Source organism: Solanum verrucosum, unplaced genomic scaffold, assembly GCF_900185275.1.
Source record: "Solanum verrucosum unplaced genomic scaffold, falcon-dt-bn FXZP01000278.1, whole genome shotgun sequence".
In the NCBI taxonomy this organism is placed as follows: domain Eukaryota; kingdom Viridiplantae; phylum Streptophyta; class Magnoliopsida; order Solanales; family Solanaceae; genus Solanum; species Solanum verrucosum.
The window spans coordinates 514,822-535,025 of NW_026020332.1; the positions used below are offsets into that span (position 1 = coordinate 514,822).

A 20,204-nucleotide genomic window follows, 5' to 3' on the forward strand; every position below is an offset into this window, starting at 1 on the left:
ATTGTTTCAAATCTAGAAACACCTCAATTAATGCTAGTTACACATCTTCGTTGTATCAAATCTTACTGGTACATGAATTTTAAGAACAGTAGGTATTTGTGTAAGAGTTTAGGAGCAGTGGGGTTTACCATTTCAAGAAAAAGATAGCCATGTCAATGCTAATGCAATGATAAGAATTTATTTATCACAAGAGAACACAAAATTCTGTAACTCATCTCTACTTATTTTTTGGACAGCTCTCAATGGCGTAGAGCTGCAGATGGTTTGTTTTACTCTGAAGCAAATAAAAACTGCCACTAAAAATTTTGATGCTTCAAACAAGATTGGCGAAGGTGGTTTTGGTCCAGTTTACAAGGTATGCTTATAATTGGAGACTAGTGATTTTTCTTTTACTTGTACATCATGTCACATTGTACCTCTGCCTACGAGATTTGGTGCTGTTTCCATAAACATGTAAACCTTCAAATTCTATTTACCCAAACCTTCTGAGTTTGAGCATGGAAATACATATGTAGCTCATAATTCATCTGCCTTTAGCTGCTGCGCACTGGTTCTATCCTCTTACCCCGTGGAATCTAACAACTGATTTCGTGTAGGGTCAATTACTTGATGGTACGTTAGTTGCAGTGAAGCAGCTCTCCTCTCAATCAAAGCAAGGCAACCGTGAATTCTTGAATGAGATTAGCACGATATCCTGTTTGCAACACCCCAATCTAGTTAAGCTTCATGGGTGCTGTATTGAAGCAGACCAGTTACTGCTTGTATATGAATACTTAGATAACAATAGCCTTGCGAGCGTTTTGTTTGGTAATTACTCCGTGTCCTCTTTATGTATAAATCTAGTTATCCTCTGGGTCAAGATTTTCAGTGGTGAATTTTCTGGTTCAGAGAACAGCCGATTGAATCTGGATTGGCCCACAAGGTTTAGGATCTGTCTCGGAATAGCAAGAGGTCTAGCTTTTCTACATGAGGAATCAAGCCTAAAAATTGTACATCGGGACATCAAAGCTACCAATGTGCTTCTGGATGGACAGCTCAATCCCAAAATCTCCGACTTTGGACTAGCTAGACTCACTGAAGATGAGAAGACCCATATTAGTACTCGAGTTGCTGGAACAATGTAAGGTCACTACTTTTCCAGCTGGAAGTCTAAAGTATTTTACGTTGACAAACCTTCTAATCTTAACACTTGCAGAGGATACATGGCACCAGAATATGCACTCTGGGGTTATTTGACTGACAAGGCAGATGTTTACAGCTTTGGAGTTGTACTTTTGGAAACTGTCAGTGGAAAGAACAACAATAACTACATGCCGAGCCACACTAGCATTTGTCTCTTAGATTGGGTATAAATCTGATCCCTGTTTGCTTGTTGTATCTCTCTTATCAAGGCTCAGCTTGAATGTTTCGATGGCAATATAAAGATCTTCCAATTCTTTCTTCATTTTTCACTCTTCCATTGAAATTACTGGCTGTGCCTGAAAAGCTACACTGTTACAGGCCTGTCATTTGCATCTGAGTGGGAGTATAGAGGAGCTCATAGATCAGAGATTGGGGTCTGATATTAATAAACAAGAAGTGGAAAAAATAGTAAAAGTGGCACTCTTGTGCACTAGTGCCACTCCCTCACTCAGGCCTATCATGTCCGAGGTAGTGTCTATGCTTGAAGGACGAATCGCTATTCCAGATGAAATTCCAGAGGCAAGTACTTATTCCAATGATCTGAGGTTTAAAGCCATGAAAGATTTTCATCAAGAGAGGCAAAATCAGAAGCTAATTCAAACCCAAACTCAAAACACCATAACTATTCGAACTGACATGGGCTCTTCTTCTGCATCTACAACTAATATGTTCGATTAAGTTCAGTTTCAAGATCAAACAGACACGTAATGTCACTTCATCCATGGTAAGCCTGGCTCATTCTAACTTCTTGTGTTCTCGAGGGTGCTAGACCACCTCCACGTGTATTTATACTTGTAATTAAGCAATTTGTTCAATTTTTTTATAGCAGGCTTGCTGTCTAATGTAAATACATGTTTCAGTTTTGAGGCAAAGGATGCAACATTTTTTTCTTCTGCTGCTGCACTTTTGAAACATGACAACTTTTTGTTACACTTTTTTCTCCACTATGTTTCTCGAACTCTCCAAAACTTTACCACACCAGCGTCAAATCCATCCGACACGCACTCGTCGGTATTTTTAAAGTGTCCCGAGAAACATAATCTAAATTCTCATCTCTGATCACACCATCAATACCAGTTTTATAAAATGCTTTTAGAATATTATTGGTCGTTTCGAACAACACATACACCCAACCCAGTGTAGTTTCACACGAAAAATAATATTACTCAACAAAAACTCAACATCACAAATAGAGCTAGAGTTCTATTTACGATAGAATGCACTAACTTTGAATCCCTCGTCCTACCTAGCTCTGCCCTGTCAGGCAACATGGATTAGATTGGAGTAAACAAAACATGATGAATGTAAATAATAATTATTTAATAATATTATACTAATTGTTTTGTTAACGTAAACAAAAAGATAACCAACTGAAGCAATATTTGATGATATGCATGTTTTACATATTTGTTCAAGGAAAAGTCAAAGGTCTCCAATTGAAAAGTTTCAAACTGTTGTTTTATGAGTTTGATAGTGGCCAAATTTTTAGAAGACGAAATATATACTTTTTAAATTTCTGAATGCACTTGTTTTTTTAAGAATAAAAGTGTTTGGTAAAAAAACAAACCAAGTATATTTAGGTAGTGTCTATTTTTTAATACGTAAAAGCTATTTTAAAAAATTATCACTCAAATAGAAATTGCTGTTTTTTCAAAATATTTTTGATAAGTTGATCTTGATCATTTGACACTATAATGATATATTTATTATGCGAATTTAGCTAAGACCTTTTCTTTTATTTCGTAAAGATAATACACCTTCATTTTTCTTTAATATATATTATATGAAAAAATAGTTTCTTCTTATAAAATATGAAGACATGATTGATTTATATTTGAATGTTAAGTGTTAAAATTATTTTAGTAGCCACTAAAAGGTAGTCTTAAACATTGGTCTCTTGAAAATCATAGTCAGACATTCAAAACAGGCTACTCACAAAATCAAAAAAAGAGAGAGAAATAATAAAAGTAAAAAAACAAAAAGAGATGAAAGGACACAAGTTGAATAATAATTATAAACATGAACTTAGTCTCTTAATTAAGTAAGTTTAACTAAATGATGTAAAAGTAGGTACCAGCTGCCAGCTGGCATGCTTATCTTATTTTATCATAATAGTGTTATTAGTGTGAAACCAATTTCTAGATTGGCTTCATGCATGCTCCCTTTATTCATATTATTTGATTCTACTTGGCCTGTTTACGCTCAAATTAACTTTATTAATGATATTTTAGAATTATAAATTTAATTATTAGTAGTTCTTATTTAATACTAAGAATTAGAATACCATAAAAAAGTGATAAAATTATTTTGATTAGATAGATAAATAAAAATATCTATTTTTGATATAACGGATTAAGTATAATGACACGTAGACTGTTATATATAATACTTCCTCTTTTTTCCCACGTGCTCCTTTTAATTTTGTGTCGGTATGACTTTTTTACATTTGTCAAAACAGGATAAATGAAATATTTTATGGAAAAATAAGCTAACTTTTGTTACTTTTTCGTGTTCAATACTAAAATGAAAAATATTATCTAAAAATTATTGTACATAATTTAAATAAATATTATGAAGGTAGAGTATGGGTTAGGTGTCCTATATAATACTCTATCTGTTTCAATTTATGTGGTACCATTCAAATTTTGAGATTCAATAATTTTATTTTGGTCGTAAGTTCAGGAATGAAAATGTTAAACTTTTTGAAATAAGATTTATATATTTGAAAACTACATAGTAAGTCACAATAATTATAATTCAGATTTTTTAAAAAAGTAATTAATAAAAACTTATTTGAATGAAATATGTCATGTAAATTGTAATTATTTAGTAGGCCAAAGTCATCTACAACCCCTTAAAGTTGTCCGCATATTTCACTTAGACACTCCGATTCAACCTTTTACCTATTGAACACTTTTACCTATACAAAAATTATTTCTATAAGACACATTTTGATAATCAGCAAAAAAATATCAAGAGTGTGTGATGTACTTGCCATGACATGGCAAACTAACTAATTAAAAGAAGCCATGTGTCTTAAAAGAAGCCATGTGTCTTTTGGGCTCCAAAATTATTATAATTAAAAAAATAAAATAAAATCCTAAACTATGTATGTTGCCGCCTCCGACCTGCCCACTCCCCCACTTCATCTTCTTCCCCTTTTTAAAAAAAAGTTTAAATCTCCTAAATTTTTCTACTTCTTTTTTTAATTTATTTTTGTTTTCAATCTTAGATTTGATTCATGTTTGAGTTGATTTGGCAGAAAGAAAGAGATGTGTGGTGGCAGTGTTTTTCGATGAACAAATTAAAATTTATGATTGATTGTTTGAAAGGCTAAAAAGAAAGATATTAACAACGATAGATTTGGAGAAAAATGAGGTCACTACAACAAATTCAATTATCAGGGACAAATAATTTCGTCATTTATAAATCATATTTCGTCACTAAAATTCTTGTGAGACGAAAAATATTTCGTCACTCAGTCGTCACTAAATGTGTGTCTCTAAAAGTATACAAAGACGATTTAGTGCTTCGTCGCTAAAAGTATTCACTACAAAAAAAACTGTTTTTACCGACGGACGAAATCCGTCGCTAAATAGCTTATTCCGTCGCTATTTTGGTTTAGCGATGGAATAGCGACGAAAAGTCATCTGTCGGTATTATGCGCGTAGCTAACAATTTAGCGACAAAAATTCAAATCCGTCGTAAGTTTAGCGACGGATTAGCGACGAATCCCTTCCGTTGTTAAAACTAACGACCAAAAAATCGTCGTTACATTTGTAATTTTTGTCGCTAATTCTATATGTTATTTCATTGTGTCATCGTATTGACGACCAAAAATTTGTCATTAATTCCGTCGCTATTACTTTTTATACATTTCTACCTTTCTTGTAGCTACAAAAATAGTTACAAAACCGTCGCTAAGTCTGTCGGCATTACTTTTTATATTTCTGTCTTTTTGTAGCGACAAAAATATTGTAGCGAATCTGTCACTAATTCCGTCGCCATTACATTGTATACATTTTATTATTGCAAATCCTATTCAATTTATAAAGTTGCAAAATTAACTTAATTCATAGAAACTAATATTCTACAAGATCCAAAACACATAACAAACTACAGAGTGCATAACCAACTTGAAAACAACCCCAACAATAATTTCCAAGCAAAAAAACTAAAAGTATTTGCAACAAAAATAATATCTAGCCGACAAAACTAAGAGAGATTGGAGAACCACATTAATCTTCATTCGAAACTGATGCAGAAGCATCATCAACATTAGCTGGAGTAGAAGTTACAGGAGTCATATGTGTGTTTGGCTGAGATGAGGTTGAAGAAAGCAATCCACGTACATGCTCAAAAAGTATAGGAAGCATTTTATCTGTCAGTGAAGGAATCAATCGTGTCATAAAGTCATCCAATTTTTTTGTTGCTATTGTTTGAGCATTCGTACATGGTACTGAGGATGAAGCATCAGTTCTAGAAGATGAGGCACAAAGATTCATCCCATAAAATGATTTATCTTGCGCTCCAAGACCATATATCCTTCTTTTCTTTTCCCCTCCTGCGGCTTGATAATATGCTTGCAATTGATCAACATTAGATTGAGTTTGTGTTTGATTATGTAATATTTCTAGATACTTTTCCTGTAAAAGACAATAATAATCAGTGAAATTCATTAATAACAACCACAACAATAACAATAAGCCAAATTAAGTTTATGTCGATAGCTTAGATAGCTTTTTATTTGCATATTCAAGTCTTTTTAAAATATATGTTGCTCTTTTTTTTTGCCCACAGAGAACGCACAACTTAATGTATTTATTGTGCCATTTATATCCAAGAGTTCTCGTTTTGGAAGTAGCCGAGATATAAGGAAGACTGAGCAGATATATGATCAGACATGTGTTTGACAGCAATAGACAATATGGTATCGGACAATGGAAGCCAACAACTCATAACATATTGAAGTACAGATTTAGGATCCTCTTTTTGAAGTTCGCGGGGAGGTATAGACAAATTGAAAGACTTTATAACTTTCTCAAGCACCCCCTTGTCTCCATCAGCTTACATAGTTAGCTTGATAAACCTGCCAAAGTGGCTCAAAAATAAATTGCACAAGAACATATGCATCTGGATATGTTCAGAATGGGTGGCTTAAACGAGCAAGGAAATACACTGTCAAGAGTGGCTATACGTGGAGAAGGGGGCATGGAGAGGAATGGCCATTGACTGAAGGCAATGGATTTGATCACTGATATGAAATGTGAACTGTGTGGAAGCAAAGACGAGAATATAGAGCATTTATTCTTCAAATGTGCTTTCTCTCAAGCATGTCTAACAAACATAATGAAGTGGCTTCAATTAAATATGGTTCAGCAAGATATAAATGGATGGTGGAATAGAATTGCTAGAAAGGTTGCTGGAAAAGTAAGCAAAACATTTCTATGGACAATCACAACATCAATTATCTATCACATATGGGGCGCAAGAAATGATATGGATGTAATGCTACTGTTGCTTTTGTGAATTAGAATAGAGAATTGGACTTACATGTACATTTCGAGCTCATTCACCAACAAAAGATTTTCCATCATGACCATGTGTATGGACATGCAAATGTAACTCACTCAGTGTTGGATCTCGACCCTTTTCAACAGCCTATCAAGGAATTTTTTTTTAAACATATGAAAATGTAAAAATATGAAAGAATTATATGGTGTAATATATGATAGTATAAAAAAGAGCTCACAAACTACAAATACACTCTAGAAAATATGGCAGTCAGCCCTTTTTTCTCAATAAAAGTGGCCTGCAATGCAACTTCAAAAATTTAACATCCTAAAGGTTTAAGATTATGCGTATCAGAGAAGGAATTCACATTCTTTTGGATCAATTCAGCTAGCATTCTCCTAAGTAGAATATGAGTCATTATGCTCAATCAACTCTCCCTTCCTATAAACCTCCAATTTAGAGTCTAAAACATTTATTGTGTGGTAAAACAAACCCATCACTACAAGTGTACATGACAACCAAATAAGTAAAAACGAAGTCCAATACAATTATAGCAGCAAAGCTTTATTAATAATAGGGAGACTTCACATGTTGCTTGAGTGCTTCATTAGTTCAAAAACCAAGACACTGCCTAGCGCACACAAAATTATATGAAATGTCTGCTTAATACGTTATTATGTACTACTATTCCTATTCACAGTTAGAACTCATTACTACTATATATTATGCATATAAAGTAAATTAAGGGTGTGCGAAAATATGCTTACAAGTCTCTTGCGATGCTCTCCAATAGTAATAGAGCCTCCCGTGTGAGTCCCCTTTGCAACAACATTCTGACCGCCACAACGGTTTTTTGAATTTATTTTTGACTTTTCAATAACCTTGGGATCTTTCCAAAATCTCATCCAACTTTCCCAAGTTTCTTCCGAAACATATTTTGGCCGAATTGCTTCTTTTTTTATGCAAGAAATAAAATCACTGTACCTTCTCGCTGCCTTCTTACGCCATAGTATCTTCACTTCACTATCAATGGAAGGATCCCAATAGAATTGCTTCTAAAATAATTTTATAAGTAAGCAACATTAGTATACAAACCTTCAAAAGTGATGTAAATTATTTTTTATTAAAATGGTGAAATATATACCTTGAATACTCCGAGATAAAAATCTTTTATTTCTTGTGAGACCCTTTTCCAATTAATTCCATTAGGATCAAGTTCACTCTTGAAAGACTCACATATCCTGGTAGAGCAAATATTTGAAGGTTCCAAACTAGAAAAAAAATTGAAAAATATTATATGAAGTCTATAATGAAAAAATTACACTATATAAATTTCAATAGTGCAAGTACAAACTTACCCGGAATGAGAAATAAAAACAAGTGTCTGCTGTCCAGAATTAGTATGGCTCTCACCTTCACTTATTGTGTTGTTCTGGCTAGATGTAGTCGCCTCCCTTATCACATTTGTTTGAGTAGATGCACTTTCTCCTATTGCATTGCTCTGATTAGATATTATAGGAGGTGTTTCAAAATTAACAGATGGAGTACTACCATGAGCTGATGTTTGAACAGGAGGCGAACTAGTAGGAGCTAATGTTTGAAATTGGTTATTTTGATCTGATCCAGCAGAAGAATTGATACCACCTTGATGTGAATTAGTTATGGGAATGGGAACAGTAGGCATATTAACTCGACTTGTGCTACCTCGACCTCTAATTAAGGTCTTGCTTGCACGGGTTGTGTTACCTCGACCTCTGCCTTGCGTCATATCTACAAGAAAAATAACTTTGAAATTGCATAGGCCCATACATTTCCAAACTAGAGAAGGAAAAGAAAAGAAAATTTTACATAGTCATGCTCTACTTCATTGATCAGATCATTACATTGCAACTTGCAACCACAATATTTCTTTTAAACCAACTGAAGTTACTAAGCAACAAGCAATTAATAGTCATGCTCTACTTCTTTTAAACCAACTGAAGTTACTAAGCAGTAAGCAATCTTTTTTTATGAGAAGTCAGATTTTTTAGAGGAAGAAAATCCAGAATTAAAAGCACACTAGAAACGAACATGGTAGTTTTTTAAAGGAACAAATTAAATAATACCGACTCTAATGATACCTGGCAAGTAGATCATATCATCAGAGACATCAATTAGCTGAAAATTCAAGAAGACTTTACCTTTGATCATGATTGACAAAACATCATCAAAGCAACCTCTTACAACATTATCAAAGGGATGTATTAAACTATCAGAAACAGAGACACAAAGAGTTAACTAAAAGAAAATCGACATACAACAATCATCTAACAAAACCTGACCAAGAACTTGAGTATAGTTAGTACTCACATATAAAATATGTCTAGAAGCATATTGTTTCTTAAAAACTAGTCAGTGAAAACATTAAGTTTAGTATGATTCACTGAGCAGAAATTTGCATCCAAAACATAGTACTGTAAACAAAAGTCACTAAAGATACAGTAGCAGATTTCTATCAATATTCTAGTCTGTATCTATTTCATCTTCGAGCTCCTCATCCTCATCCTCCCCATCTTCAGTTTCATCCTCAGTTTCACCTTCATCTTCTGTAGATTCTTCTTCTAATTCATGGTGCTCTAATAACAAACCATCATTAATTGGCTCAGCCATTTCAATTGTCTCCCCATTTGGATCATGCAGAGGTATATCTTCATCAATAGTAATATTCATATCTATCTCATGGACTTCAACTTCTTCAACTTGGAATGGAAGATTTGATTCTGGTATTTTGATCCCTCCCTCATCAGGTGATTCAATAACATCTCTAGGTCTGACTTTTAATACAGTTAACCAATCATCCTTATCCCTCTTTGAGCTAGGATAAGGCATATAACACACTTGAGTTGCTTGCATTGCAAGAATAAAAAGTTCATATTTTTTAAATCGACGACGATGATTAACATCGACCAATTTATATTGATTGTGCTCCTTAACACCAACATTCATTGTTGGATCAAACCATTCACACTTGAATAATACAACTTGCTTTAAAGGTGCTCTACGATATTCCAATTGTATAATTTGTTGTATCTTTCCATAGTAATCACCAACATTTGGATCAGATATACAAACTCTACTATTCGTTGTTGATCTTACACTACCGCGATGTATTGTGTGAAACTTGTATCCATTAACAAAACACACTGGATAAGCGCATGCGCTTATTAGTGGTCCATGAGCAAGACTACTCAAGTATTCATTTTCAATATGGTTGGATCGAACCTAGTTAAAATATTGTAAAATTTAGTCTAAATTCACAAGATAATTTTAAAAAAATCATTTTTTAAAATAATAGTGATTGTTTGAGGCTTACATATTCCTTGAACCATATAGAAAAATATGATTCGAGACTCTCATCTATTTGATCTTGAGGTAGATTCGGGAACTCTTCTTGCAAACGTTGCAATGCATGCTTCATTTCAACAAAATAAGTTATATAGAAAGTCACAATGTATGGTCAATTTTTTTATTTTAAATAGGTATAAGATTAAAATTTTACCTCACAAACGGATCAACCTCTTGACAATTTAGTAGAATATAAGTTTGGGCAGCCTTAATTTCTTCAAGAGATAAATCTCTTTTTTTTGCTTCTCCCGATAGCCTGCTTGGATGGGTGAATATTGATAAGTTTCCTTCAACATCTTTCATAACACCACCATCATCGTTACGGGTCACATTATGATGACGTGACATAACATGAGGTTCAAAATAATGAGAAAACAATTGTGTTGACTCTGCCATCAAGTACGCTTCACAAATAGAACCTTCAACACTAGCTTTGTTCCCAATCATATTTTTCAGAGTTCGTAGGTACCTATAGAGGTAAACAATTAATTTATAATTTCTTGTCTAGCATACTTTTCACCATAGGATAAAAACTAATTTACATTTACCTTTCAAAAGGATACATCCATCTATATTGTACAGGACCAGCAATTCGTGCTTCATATGGAAGGTGCACTGGTAAATGTTCCATTGAGTTAAAGAATCCAGGAGGAAATATGCGTTCCAACTTACACAAAATTTGTGGGATGTGTACCTCTAATCTCTCCAAGTCCACCACTCGAAGAGTAGTTGAAGTAAGATCTTTAAAAAATAAACTCAACTCTGTAAGAGCCTGCCACACATTATTAGGAAGTAATTCACGAAAGGCAATTGGCAATAGTCGTTGCATGAACACATGACAATCATGACTCTTCATCCCAAATAGCTTAAATTTTTCCGTGTCAAGGCATCGATTCATATTTGAAACATAACCATCTGGAAACTTCACACCTTCCAACCAATCAAACAAGACCTTTTTTTTATCCTTTTTTATTGTATATGCAGCTTTAGGATAGCTTCCATCAGGATTCCTTGCCAAATTTGTCCGATTGCAATATTTTACAACATCTAGACGTGTTTTTGGATTGTCTTTGGTTTTGCCATCAACATCAAGAACAGTGTTAAATACATTATCAAAGACATTCTTCTCAATATGCATTACGTCAAGATTATGTCGTATCATATTAGAACTCCAATAAGGCAAATCCCAAAAGATGCTTCGTTTTTTCCATCCACAAGACTTACAAATTCTTTTATTAACTTCTTTTGCATCTAATTCAGTTACTTTCCTTATCCCCAACTCACATATTTGATTCAAAATTTCCTGTCCTGTTCTTACAGGTGGTGGCAATCTGGTGACAATATGACCTTTAAGAAAGTTCTTACGATCTCTCCTAAATGGATGATTTTGGTCAAGAAACATTCTATGACTATCAAACCAAGTTGTCTTCCCACCATATTGTAATCTGAAGGATTGTGTTTCCTCCATACAATAAGGGCATGCTAAGTTTCCACTGGTACTCCATCCTGATAACATAGAATATGCTGGAAAGTCATTGATAGTCCACATCAAAGCTGCCCGTAATTGAAAATTTTGCTTTTTTGAGATGTCAAATGCTTCCACATCTGTCTCCTACAATAAAGTCAATTCCTTTATTAAAGGTTGTAGATAGACATCAATTTTTTGTTTAGGATTGTGTGGCCCTGGAACAATGACAGTTAAGAACATGCAAGTCTCTTTCATACACATCCCTGGGGGCAAATTATATGGAGTGATAATCACCGGCCATGAAGAGTATTTTCTTCCAGATTGAGCAAATGGCTGAAAACCATCAGTACATAACCCCAACCTCACATTCCTTGGTTCAGAAGCAAAAAAGGAATGAGTTTCATTAAAGTTCTTCCAAGCCTCAGAGTCTGATGGATGACGCATTACCCTCTCTTCTTGTATATGCTCATGATGCCATCTCATGTCGGCAGTTGTAGCATGAGATGCATATAATCTCCGCAATCTAGGAATAAGAGGAAAATAATACATTTTTTTGTAAGGGACCAATTTTCTCTTACGAGAACCAACACGACGTTTAAACCTCTCATAGCCACAAAATTTACAAGATGTTAGGTCTATATCATCTTCCCAATACAACATACATCCTGAGTTACAACAATCAATTTTTTCAACAGGCAAACCCAAGCTACGCACTAGCTTCTTGGTTTGATAATAACTATCGAGAACCTTGTTATCTTCAGGTAATGCCTCTTTCAATAGTTGCATCACTTGATTATAACCCCTCTGTGACAAAGTATTCTCCATTTTTATATTTAGCATCCTAGAAACTACGGCAAGTTGAGAGATGGAAGAACCAGGATACAATTCTGCATCAGCGTCTTGAAGTAAATCATAAAACCTTTGCGACTCAAGATTAGGTTCCTGCTCCATTGAAGGATTAGGATGTTCCTCCATTGGAGGTTCACAATGATGAGACGACTCAGGTTCGTCATTACTATAAGATTGCCAACTCGAGCCCTGACCAAAGTTTGATCCAGCTGCATCCAAAACCATTTGGCGATATGGATTATCATATCCCAATCCAGGTTGTGTATCATTAGGTAAATCAATAGACATCTCATCGATCACTTCTTTTTCTCCTTGATACGTCCAAACAAAATAGTTCTCAACAAATCCAAAACGAAAAAGGTGTAGTTTAATAGTTTCAACATCCATGTATTTAATGTTGTGGCATTTTTTACATGGACATCTAACTTCGTCACCACTCATGCGGTTTCTATGAGAACATGCAAACTTGAGAAAGTCATTTACACCGGCTATAAAACTATAATTAAGAGCCCCTCGACCATCTAATCTCGTGTACATCCAACTACGATTTATATTATCCATACTCCTATTTAATGTTAAAAAAACACAAAACAATTAGAGTTATTTACAAAATTAGAATTGAAGCAGTTACATCTGCTTGTGCTTTTATTTTAACAAATTCAGAAAACTAAGTTTCCAGTTTTTACAGCATCATAAAACAGCTATATCAAACCACCAGAAACTTAAATAAAAAGTGTTCCCTAAAAGAAAATTCACATACAACAAGTTGTTGTTTACTTACCACAAAAATTAACAAGTTAACAGAACTAGTAGTGTAATGTTAGAATGAAAAGAAGTACTACATTTTTATCTAATATTGCGTCGGATTAACCAGAAAACAACAGCGAGCAAGGGAAGGGGGAAAGTATAGCTTATGTCGGTTTCACTAAGTTTCATATATCAAACAGTTAAACAAAAATAAACAAAACAATATGACGGAATGATATCTATTTATTGCGATTTTAGAATATGTCATGTTTAATGTACATCAACTCATATACAATTTCATTACTCTATTATGTAAAAAAATTGGAATACATTAGAAAAAAAAATACAGACATTTGTTTCAGTCTCTTCTTTAAATACAGGTATTTTGTTACTTTTCTTTGCACCATACACATTGTTTTGTTATGTTTCTTTGTACGTAAGCACTGAAATAGTAGAAAAATTATCTTTTGATTTTCAAAAGTAACTTTCGATTTTAGAAACAAAGGAAACTAGAGTTAAAAACCTAGACCCATTTCTTCAATCACACCATCAACCCCAAAGAAATTTCTCCATAGAATCAAAAGGGGAAAGCTTTAAGATCTAAAATTATCAAATAACTACAAATAGAAAATATTTTTACCCATAACAAGAAAAGAAAAAATAGATCCTTCAAAAAGATAAATAAAAAATTCAAAGAGTAGTGCAGATAATAATAGTGACCATTGTTACCCTAACTAAAAAATATCAGAAAAAAGATGATGAAGAGTGCTGCAGATGAACCAGAGATGAAATAACTATAAAATTTTAGATAATAATAAACACTATTGTTACCTTTTGATGAACCAACAACAATGAAATTGGTTTTCCTTAGAGTAACAAGCAACAACAAGTAGCAAAGAGGAAGATGAGCTCGCATTTCCTTCCCAAAGAGCAACGACCGATGATTTTGGCAAGGTTCCCACAGAAGGCACTGCTATGTATGTGTACTTAGTGAGTTAGTGTGGAGAGTGAGTGATTTAATTTGTGTGAGTGAGATTTGTGCCCTAGAAATTTTTTAATATAAGATAGCGACGAAAAATTCCGTCGCTATGAAATTCCATCGCTATGTATCACAGTATAGTTTAAAAAGAAAGGTAGTCACTATAAAAAATTTAATAGCAAAAAACTCAATAAAATTAGCGACAAAATATCCGTCGTTGATTCCGTCGCTAACACTTAAATGTAGCGACGGATTTAAGTTTATCGCGATTTCCGTCGGTAATTATCTAATTTAATAGGCAAAATAAAGGCGCCAAACTTTAGCGCCTAAATTTAGTGATGGATTTTAGTTTTTGTCGCTATTCCGTCGCTATTTTAGGTCCCAATATTTTATTCGATAATTTAGCGACCAATTTATTTTTCCGTAGCTAATCCGTCGGTATTTAGCGACAGAATATTGTTTGTCGCTATAATCGGTCGCTAAATGTTGTTTTTTTTTAATTGATTATATTAACTACAAAAAGAAAAATCGTCCCCAAATGCTTAAACATTTGTGACAAATTCATTTGTCGTAAAAAGTATATTTTTTGTAGATAATAGTATGTTTTGTCACTAAAAAGGTTATTACTATCGATAAAATTATATCGTCGCTAATGACTATATTTTATATACCAAAAATTATTTTGTTATTAAATGTATTAATTAGGGACAATTTTATTATTATAAAAAAGATTAATTTTCCTATTATCCTCCCCCCACCCCCCATCTCAAATTTATTTTAAACTCCTCCCTAGGAGCTCCCACATCATGCTTTCTTGGGAATTCAAACTCACAACCTTAAGGTTGGAAGTGAGGAGTGCTTACCATCAGATCAACTCTCTCTTGCCTCTCATTTTTAATTTATTTTCTGCTTCACTCACTTCTTTCAAATTTAACTTTTGTAGATATAATATATTATATGATTATTTATACACATACACAAGTGCATGAAATTTACCACCCACAATTCATTCAAATGTAGATTATATTTTAATTAAACTGTATATTTATTAACATATCTTTAAATATATTCAGTACGATTATGTTATTTTTATAAATTTTAAAAATTATATAGTACAATTATAAATTTAAATAAAATTAAACTTTTGATTTTATTTAAAAAATTGAATAATCGGATCAATTCGGTCAATAAATCAATTGTTTTGTAAAAAAAAAACATTGATACCCATAACTATAGTACTTCATCATAATATATTTGAAATCCTAGGTTGTTCGTTTCTTTCATTTGTGCTTTCATTTTTTTAGTTTATTTCGATTTTCACACTGATGGAAAAGTTAATAGAAATTCATGAAATATTTCGCACCTTTGCAAAGTCTAAGTTTGTAAGTCGATGTTATCTCTGTATAGTTGATCTACGTGCATTTGTGGAATTACTATTAAATAACTACATATTTTTAGACAGAAGCAAATAGATCGACTTAGTCTATGCAGTTTACCAATCACAAATCAATAGACACGCACAAAAATTAGCACCAAGACTTGAGAAATTATTTTTTCTATTGTCTTTATCGATGAAAGTGTATCAAATAAAAACAAAAGTGTTAAACCAACAAATATTAGTGATCTAGTGGCAGAATCGTACCCCACTCACGATACTTATAACCTGGATTGTATTTTTGAAATGATGCATAATTGTGTAATTTAAGAAAATTCATGAATTGAACTTTTTCATTTTTACAAAATGGACCGAATTCGTTGGTTTTAATATTTTCCCTCGCCAATTAACGAAAGAACTCTGTCTATTTCTTATGAAGCACTTATATTATTCTTTTTTTAAGTTGTCACTTGTAATTATGAACAGTTGTAGCAAAAAAAATTGTATTTAGCTATGAATTTTTTTCGTAGAAAATAGTTGAATTATTCACTACAAATTTTAAGTCGTCGCTATTTAACACCTTACATATTTTGTGACAATTTTTTTGTTATCACTGAATCACAGATTGTTTAGAGACAATAAAATCTTTGTCACCAATTATTTATACTATTAGTGACGAAATAAATATCATAATTAAATTTAAATTCTTATTGCTAAAACTTATAATATTTAACTACGAATTCTAATTTGTCGATATTGTAACAACATATTTTTTTAGATGAAATTTTTTTGGGTAAAAAATTCAATAAATTTTAAGACAAAAAATAATTTGTCATGAATTAGATACATTATTGGTGACAAAATAATGTGTCACCGATAACTTTAAATTCATGACTAACACTACTTAACAAATGGTGCCAATTAATATTTTGATGGGAATCTTTAGTAGACGAAACTTTGCTAGGGTTTTTTTGTTTCGTCACTAAAAGTATGTGTCTCATATATTTAAGCACGAAAAGTAAATTTTGTCACTAAAAGCGAATAATTAGTGACGAATTTGATGTCGTAGCAAATAATTTCATAGCTATATATCATATTTGTTGTAGTGGGTGGTGCCAATGGTGGGAGGTGGGTTAATGGCTGGTTAAAAAGGAGAAAGAAGATGGCCTGAAAAAATAGGGAAAGAAGATGATGGTCAACAAAAAAAAGGGGAAGAAGATGATCGGAGAAAGAAAGGAAAGGAGAAGTGTGGCTATGGTAACGGCAGATCTAATTAAAAAACAAGGTGGCGTGGAGAAGAAGAATGATTGCAGCTCGAGAAAGAAGGGGAATGAAATTTAATGGTGGGACACCGATGATTGTGGTGGGGTGAGAAGGTGGTTGCAATGGTGGTTGAGTCAAAGAAGAAGAAGAAGAGATGCTAATTTAATTTTTTTTTAAAAGATAAATATTTTAACGTTAAAATATTGGAGAAAAAACAATTCATGCGCCCCATTTGCGTGACTCACAAACGATTTGTCATGTAGGCAAAAAATGCTTAGACGGTTCAAATCTGGGGTGGTAGAGGTGTTCAATAGGTACTAGGTGTAGTTGAGATGTCTAAATAAATAATGAGGACAACTTTGAGTGGCCGCAGATGACTTTGGCCTATTTAGTATTAATATTATCTGCCATGCCATGTGGAACCTAATTATTTAAAGGGTAAATCACATAAATATGCAATATTAAAAAAATATTTACCATCTATGGCAATACAATTTTTCTAACTAAATATAACAATTTTTTAGAATTAAAAAATTGTACTGTTTATCTTCCTTCGTCTCTTTCTCTGCCCTTTTTCTCCTCCTCTTTTTTTTCTTCTTCTTCATCGTCTCTTTCTATGTCCTTCTTTCTCTTCCTTCTTCTTTTTTTTTTTTGAAATTTTCATTTAAATAACTGTTTTTAAATCAGTTTTTGCCCATATTTCACTATTTTTATCCAAAAACACGACGAGAAGAGGAATAGAAAAATCAAAAAATTGTACAATATCATGTTCTCAAATAGAAATTTCAAATCTTTAAAATTATAGAAACAAGAGTTCACCATTGATGGTCATTATAAAGATTCAAATTTTGAATTCATTATTTGAATTTTACGAATTTGTGATTAGTTTGGTTAGGTTGTTCCTACAAATAATTGAAAATGTCGTTTGGAGTTTATATCCCAATTTTAAGAGGGTTTGGTTAAGTTTATAATTGATTTTAGGAGAAATATTAGATTGAAACTCGAAAAAGGTGAAGTTTATGGAACGGTATCGCGATTGTATTAAAGTTGTATTAGATATGTTTCATAATTGTATTAAAATCACGAACAATACATTTATAATACATATTAGAAACTTCACTCCTTTTTTAGTGATATCAACCAAAATAATTTAAGTAACACACTTGTAATACATTTATAACATATGCACAATACATTTGTAATACATATTGCAAACATCACTCATGTTCTTGGTGATACAAACTAAAATAATTTATAAGACACATATAATACATGTTTTATTCATGAATAATACAAGTTTAATTCAGTCTATAGATTATTGTCTTGTCTTTCGTTAGTTACGTTTTTCATTTATTGTTAATTTTCTCTTCTAATTCAACTTTAATATTGTGTAATACACTTTTAATGCAATTTTGTTTTTTGTTGTTTATTATTTGTTACTGTTAGATTACTTGTTTAATTCATTATTGATATAAGTTTAATTCACTTTATAGATCATTGTCTGATGTTTCATTAGTTACATTTTTTATCCATGCTTAATTCAACTTTAATATTTGTGTATGCACTTTTAATACAAGTTAATTCATTTTGCGGTTTATTGGTTGATTTGTTATGATTGAATTACTTCTTTAATTCATTATTAATACAAGTTTTATTCAGTTTACAAATCACATAATCCTCTTTCGTTTGCTACATTTTGCATTCATGTTTAATTCGCTTTTAATTCAATTTTAATATGTCTGTAATACATTTTTTATTCAAGTTTAATTCATTTGGCAGTTTATTATGTTTCTTCATTTGTTACAATTAGATTACTTGTCTAATTAATTATTGATACAAGTTTTATTCAGTCTACGAATCATTGACTGCTCTTTCGTTTGCGATTAGTTTGGATAGGTTGTTCCTACAAATAGTTGAAAATATCGTTTGGAGTTTATATCTCAATTTTAAGAGGGTTTGGTTAAGTTTGGAATTGATTTTAGGAAAAAATTGGATTGAAGCTCGAAAAGGATGAAGTTTACGGAATTATATCACATTTGTATTAAAGTTGTATTAGATATGTTTCATAATTGTATTAAAATCATGAACAATACATCCTACATTTATAATACATATTGCAAACTTCATTCCCTTTTTAATTACATCAGCTAAAATAATTTAGGTAACACACTTATAATACATTTATAATACATGCACAATACATTTTTAATACATATTGCAAACATCACTCACATTCTTAGTGATACAAACCAAAAGTAATTTATAAGACACATATAATACATGTTTTATTTATGAATAATACATTTATAATACATATTGCACACTTCACTCATTTCTTACGGATACCAACAAGAATAATTTAGGTAACACACTAATAATACATTTTTAATACATATTGCAACTATCGCTCATTTTCTCAGTGATAAAAGCAAAGATAATTTATAAGATACATATGATAAAAGTTTTATTCATGAATAATATGAGTTTAATTCAGTTTATAGATCGTAGTCTTGTCTTTTGTTAGTTACGTTTTTCATTCATTCTAATTATCTCTTCTAATTCAACTTTAATATTGTGTAATACAATTTTAAAGCAATTTCATTTATTTTGCAAATTTTTGATTTATTTGCTACTATTGGATTACTTGTTTAATTCATTATTTATACAAGTTTAATTTACTCTATAGATCATTGTGTGTAATATATTTTGACTTCAACTTTAAATGTGTGTAATACATTTTTAATTCAAGTTTAATTCATTTTGTAATTTATTATGTCTCTTCATTTGTAACAATTAAATTATTTGTTTAATTAATTAATTATTGATACAAATTTTATTCATTCTACGAATCATTGACTACTCTACGAAAGAAAGTAGAGAGAGAAACAAAAGAAAAAAAAAGCAACAGAAAAAGAGAGAGAAAGAGCAGCAAAAGGAAAGCAAAAAAAGAAAAAACAGCAAAAAGAAAGTAAGAGAAAAAGGGCAACAAAAAGAAAGGAGCGAGAAAGAGAGAAAAATTAAAAAGCTGAGAGACAAAAAAGAGAAAGAAGCGAGAGAAAGAAAAATGTAATAAAATATATAGTATTGTTTTATATTGCTATAAATGGTAATAATTAAAGAGTATGTCTAAAATAAGTAATTATTTTTTAAAAAGGATCCACTCAAGTAATTAATCCTTATTTAAATATGGGAGTAAAAGTAACTTTATGTAGAAGGAAAGAGCATTTTCATTTTAAATTCTCCTTCTCATGCAGGTACACAGGATTTTGTGTCACAAAAACCATAAACAAACAAACAAACATAGTATACTATAAAATAGAGAAGTATTAAAAAAGGTTCAGCATCATTGCTCCCATAGGCCATAAGTTCCAATTTTTTTTCAGCAACTTGCCTTCTTCTCCTCAAATCTATCATCTCCATTTTTTTAAACAAAACAATTTTTT

At 31.9% G+C, this 20,204-nt stretch overlaps 3 protein-coding genes across 3 annotated transcripts in view; 1 reads left to right on the forward strand and 2 right to left on the reverse strand.

Moving 5' to 3' along the window:
- The window catches only part of LOC125836338 (uncharacterized), a 30,304-nt gene extending 28,231 nt beyond the window's left edge, over positions 1-2,073 (forward strand). The window contains exons 45-49 of the mRNA XM_049515520.1: positions 237-355; positions 597-807; positions 889-1,120; positions 1,196-1,346; positions 1,501-2,073. Of these exons, the coding sequence (XP_049371477.1) occupies positions 237-355; positions 597-807; positions 889-1,120; positions 1,196-1,346; positions 1,501-1,860 (1,073 nt within the window). The 3' untranslated portion in view covers positions 1,861-2,073. The remainder of the gene's footprint in view (positions 1-236; positions 356-596; positions 808-888; positions 1,121-1,195; positions 1,347-1,500) is intronic.
- A 3,347-nt stretch (positions 2,074-5,420) lies between these two features.
- On the reverse strand, positions 5,421-8,464 carry LOC125836340 (uncharacterized). Its single transcript, XM_049515521.1, has 4 exons — positions 8,055-8,464; positions 7,841-7,937; positions 7,464-7,751; positions 5,421-5,828 (listed from the first exon to the last, which is right to left on the reverse strand). Exons 1-4 carry the CDS (start codon positions 8,462-8,464, stop codon positions 5,421-5,423), a joined length of 1,203 nt encoding a protein of 400 aa, XP_049371478.1.
- Positions 8,465-9,198: 734 nt separating this feature from the next.
- Positions 9,199-12,784, reverse strand: LOC125836341 (uncharacterized). The gene is made up of 5 exons (XM_049515522.1): positions 11,843-12,784; positions 10,629-11,692; positions 10,252-10,549; positions 10,049-10,147; positions 9,199-9,957 (listed from the first exon to the last, which is right to left on the reverse strand). The coding sequence occupies exons 1-5, from the start codon at positions 12,782-12,784 to the stop codon at positions 9,199-9,201; spliced, it is 3,162 nt and encodes a 1,053-aa protein (XP_049371479.1).
- Between the last annotated feature and the right edge of the window lie 7,420 nt (positions 12,785-20,204).

Excerpts from the sequence above, each read along its gene's own strand:
- LOC125836340 (XM_049515521.1), bottom strand. The coding sequence starts at position 8,464 with ATGACGCAAGGCAGAGGTCGAGGTAACACAACCCGTGCAAGCAAGACC. Across the intron at positions 7,938-8,054 it reads GTTTTTATTTCTCATTCCGG|GATATGTGAGTCTTTCAAGA; the intron begins GTAAGTTTGTAC and ends TTGCTCTACCAG. Across the intron at positions 7,752-7,840 it reads TTTATCTCGGAGTATTCAAG|AAGCAATTCTATTGGGATCC; the intron begins GTATATATTTCA and ends AAATTATTTTAG.
- LOC125836341 (XM_049515522.1), bottom strand. The coding sequence starts at position 12,784 with ATGGATGTTGAAACTATTAAACTACACCTTTTTCGTTTTGGATTTGTT. Across the intron at positions 10,550-10,628 it reads TGGATGTATCCTTTTGAAAG|GTACCTACGAACTCTGAAAA; the intron begins GTAAATGTAAAT and ends TTACCTCTATAG. Across the intron at positions 10,148-10,251 it reads TTCTACTAAATTGTCAAGAG|CATGCATTGCAACGTTTGCA; the intron begins GTTGATCCGTTT and ends GTTGAAATGAAG.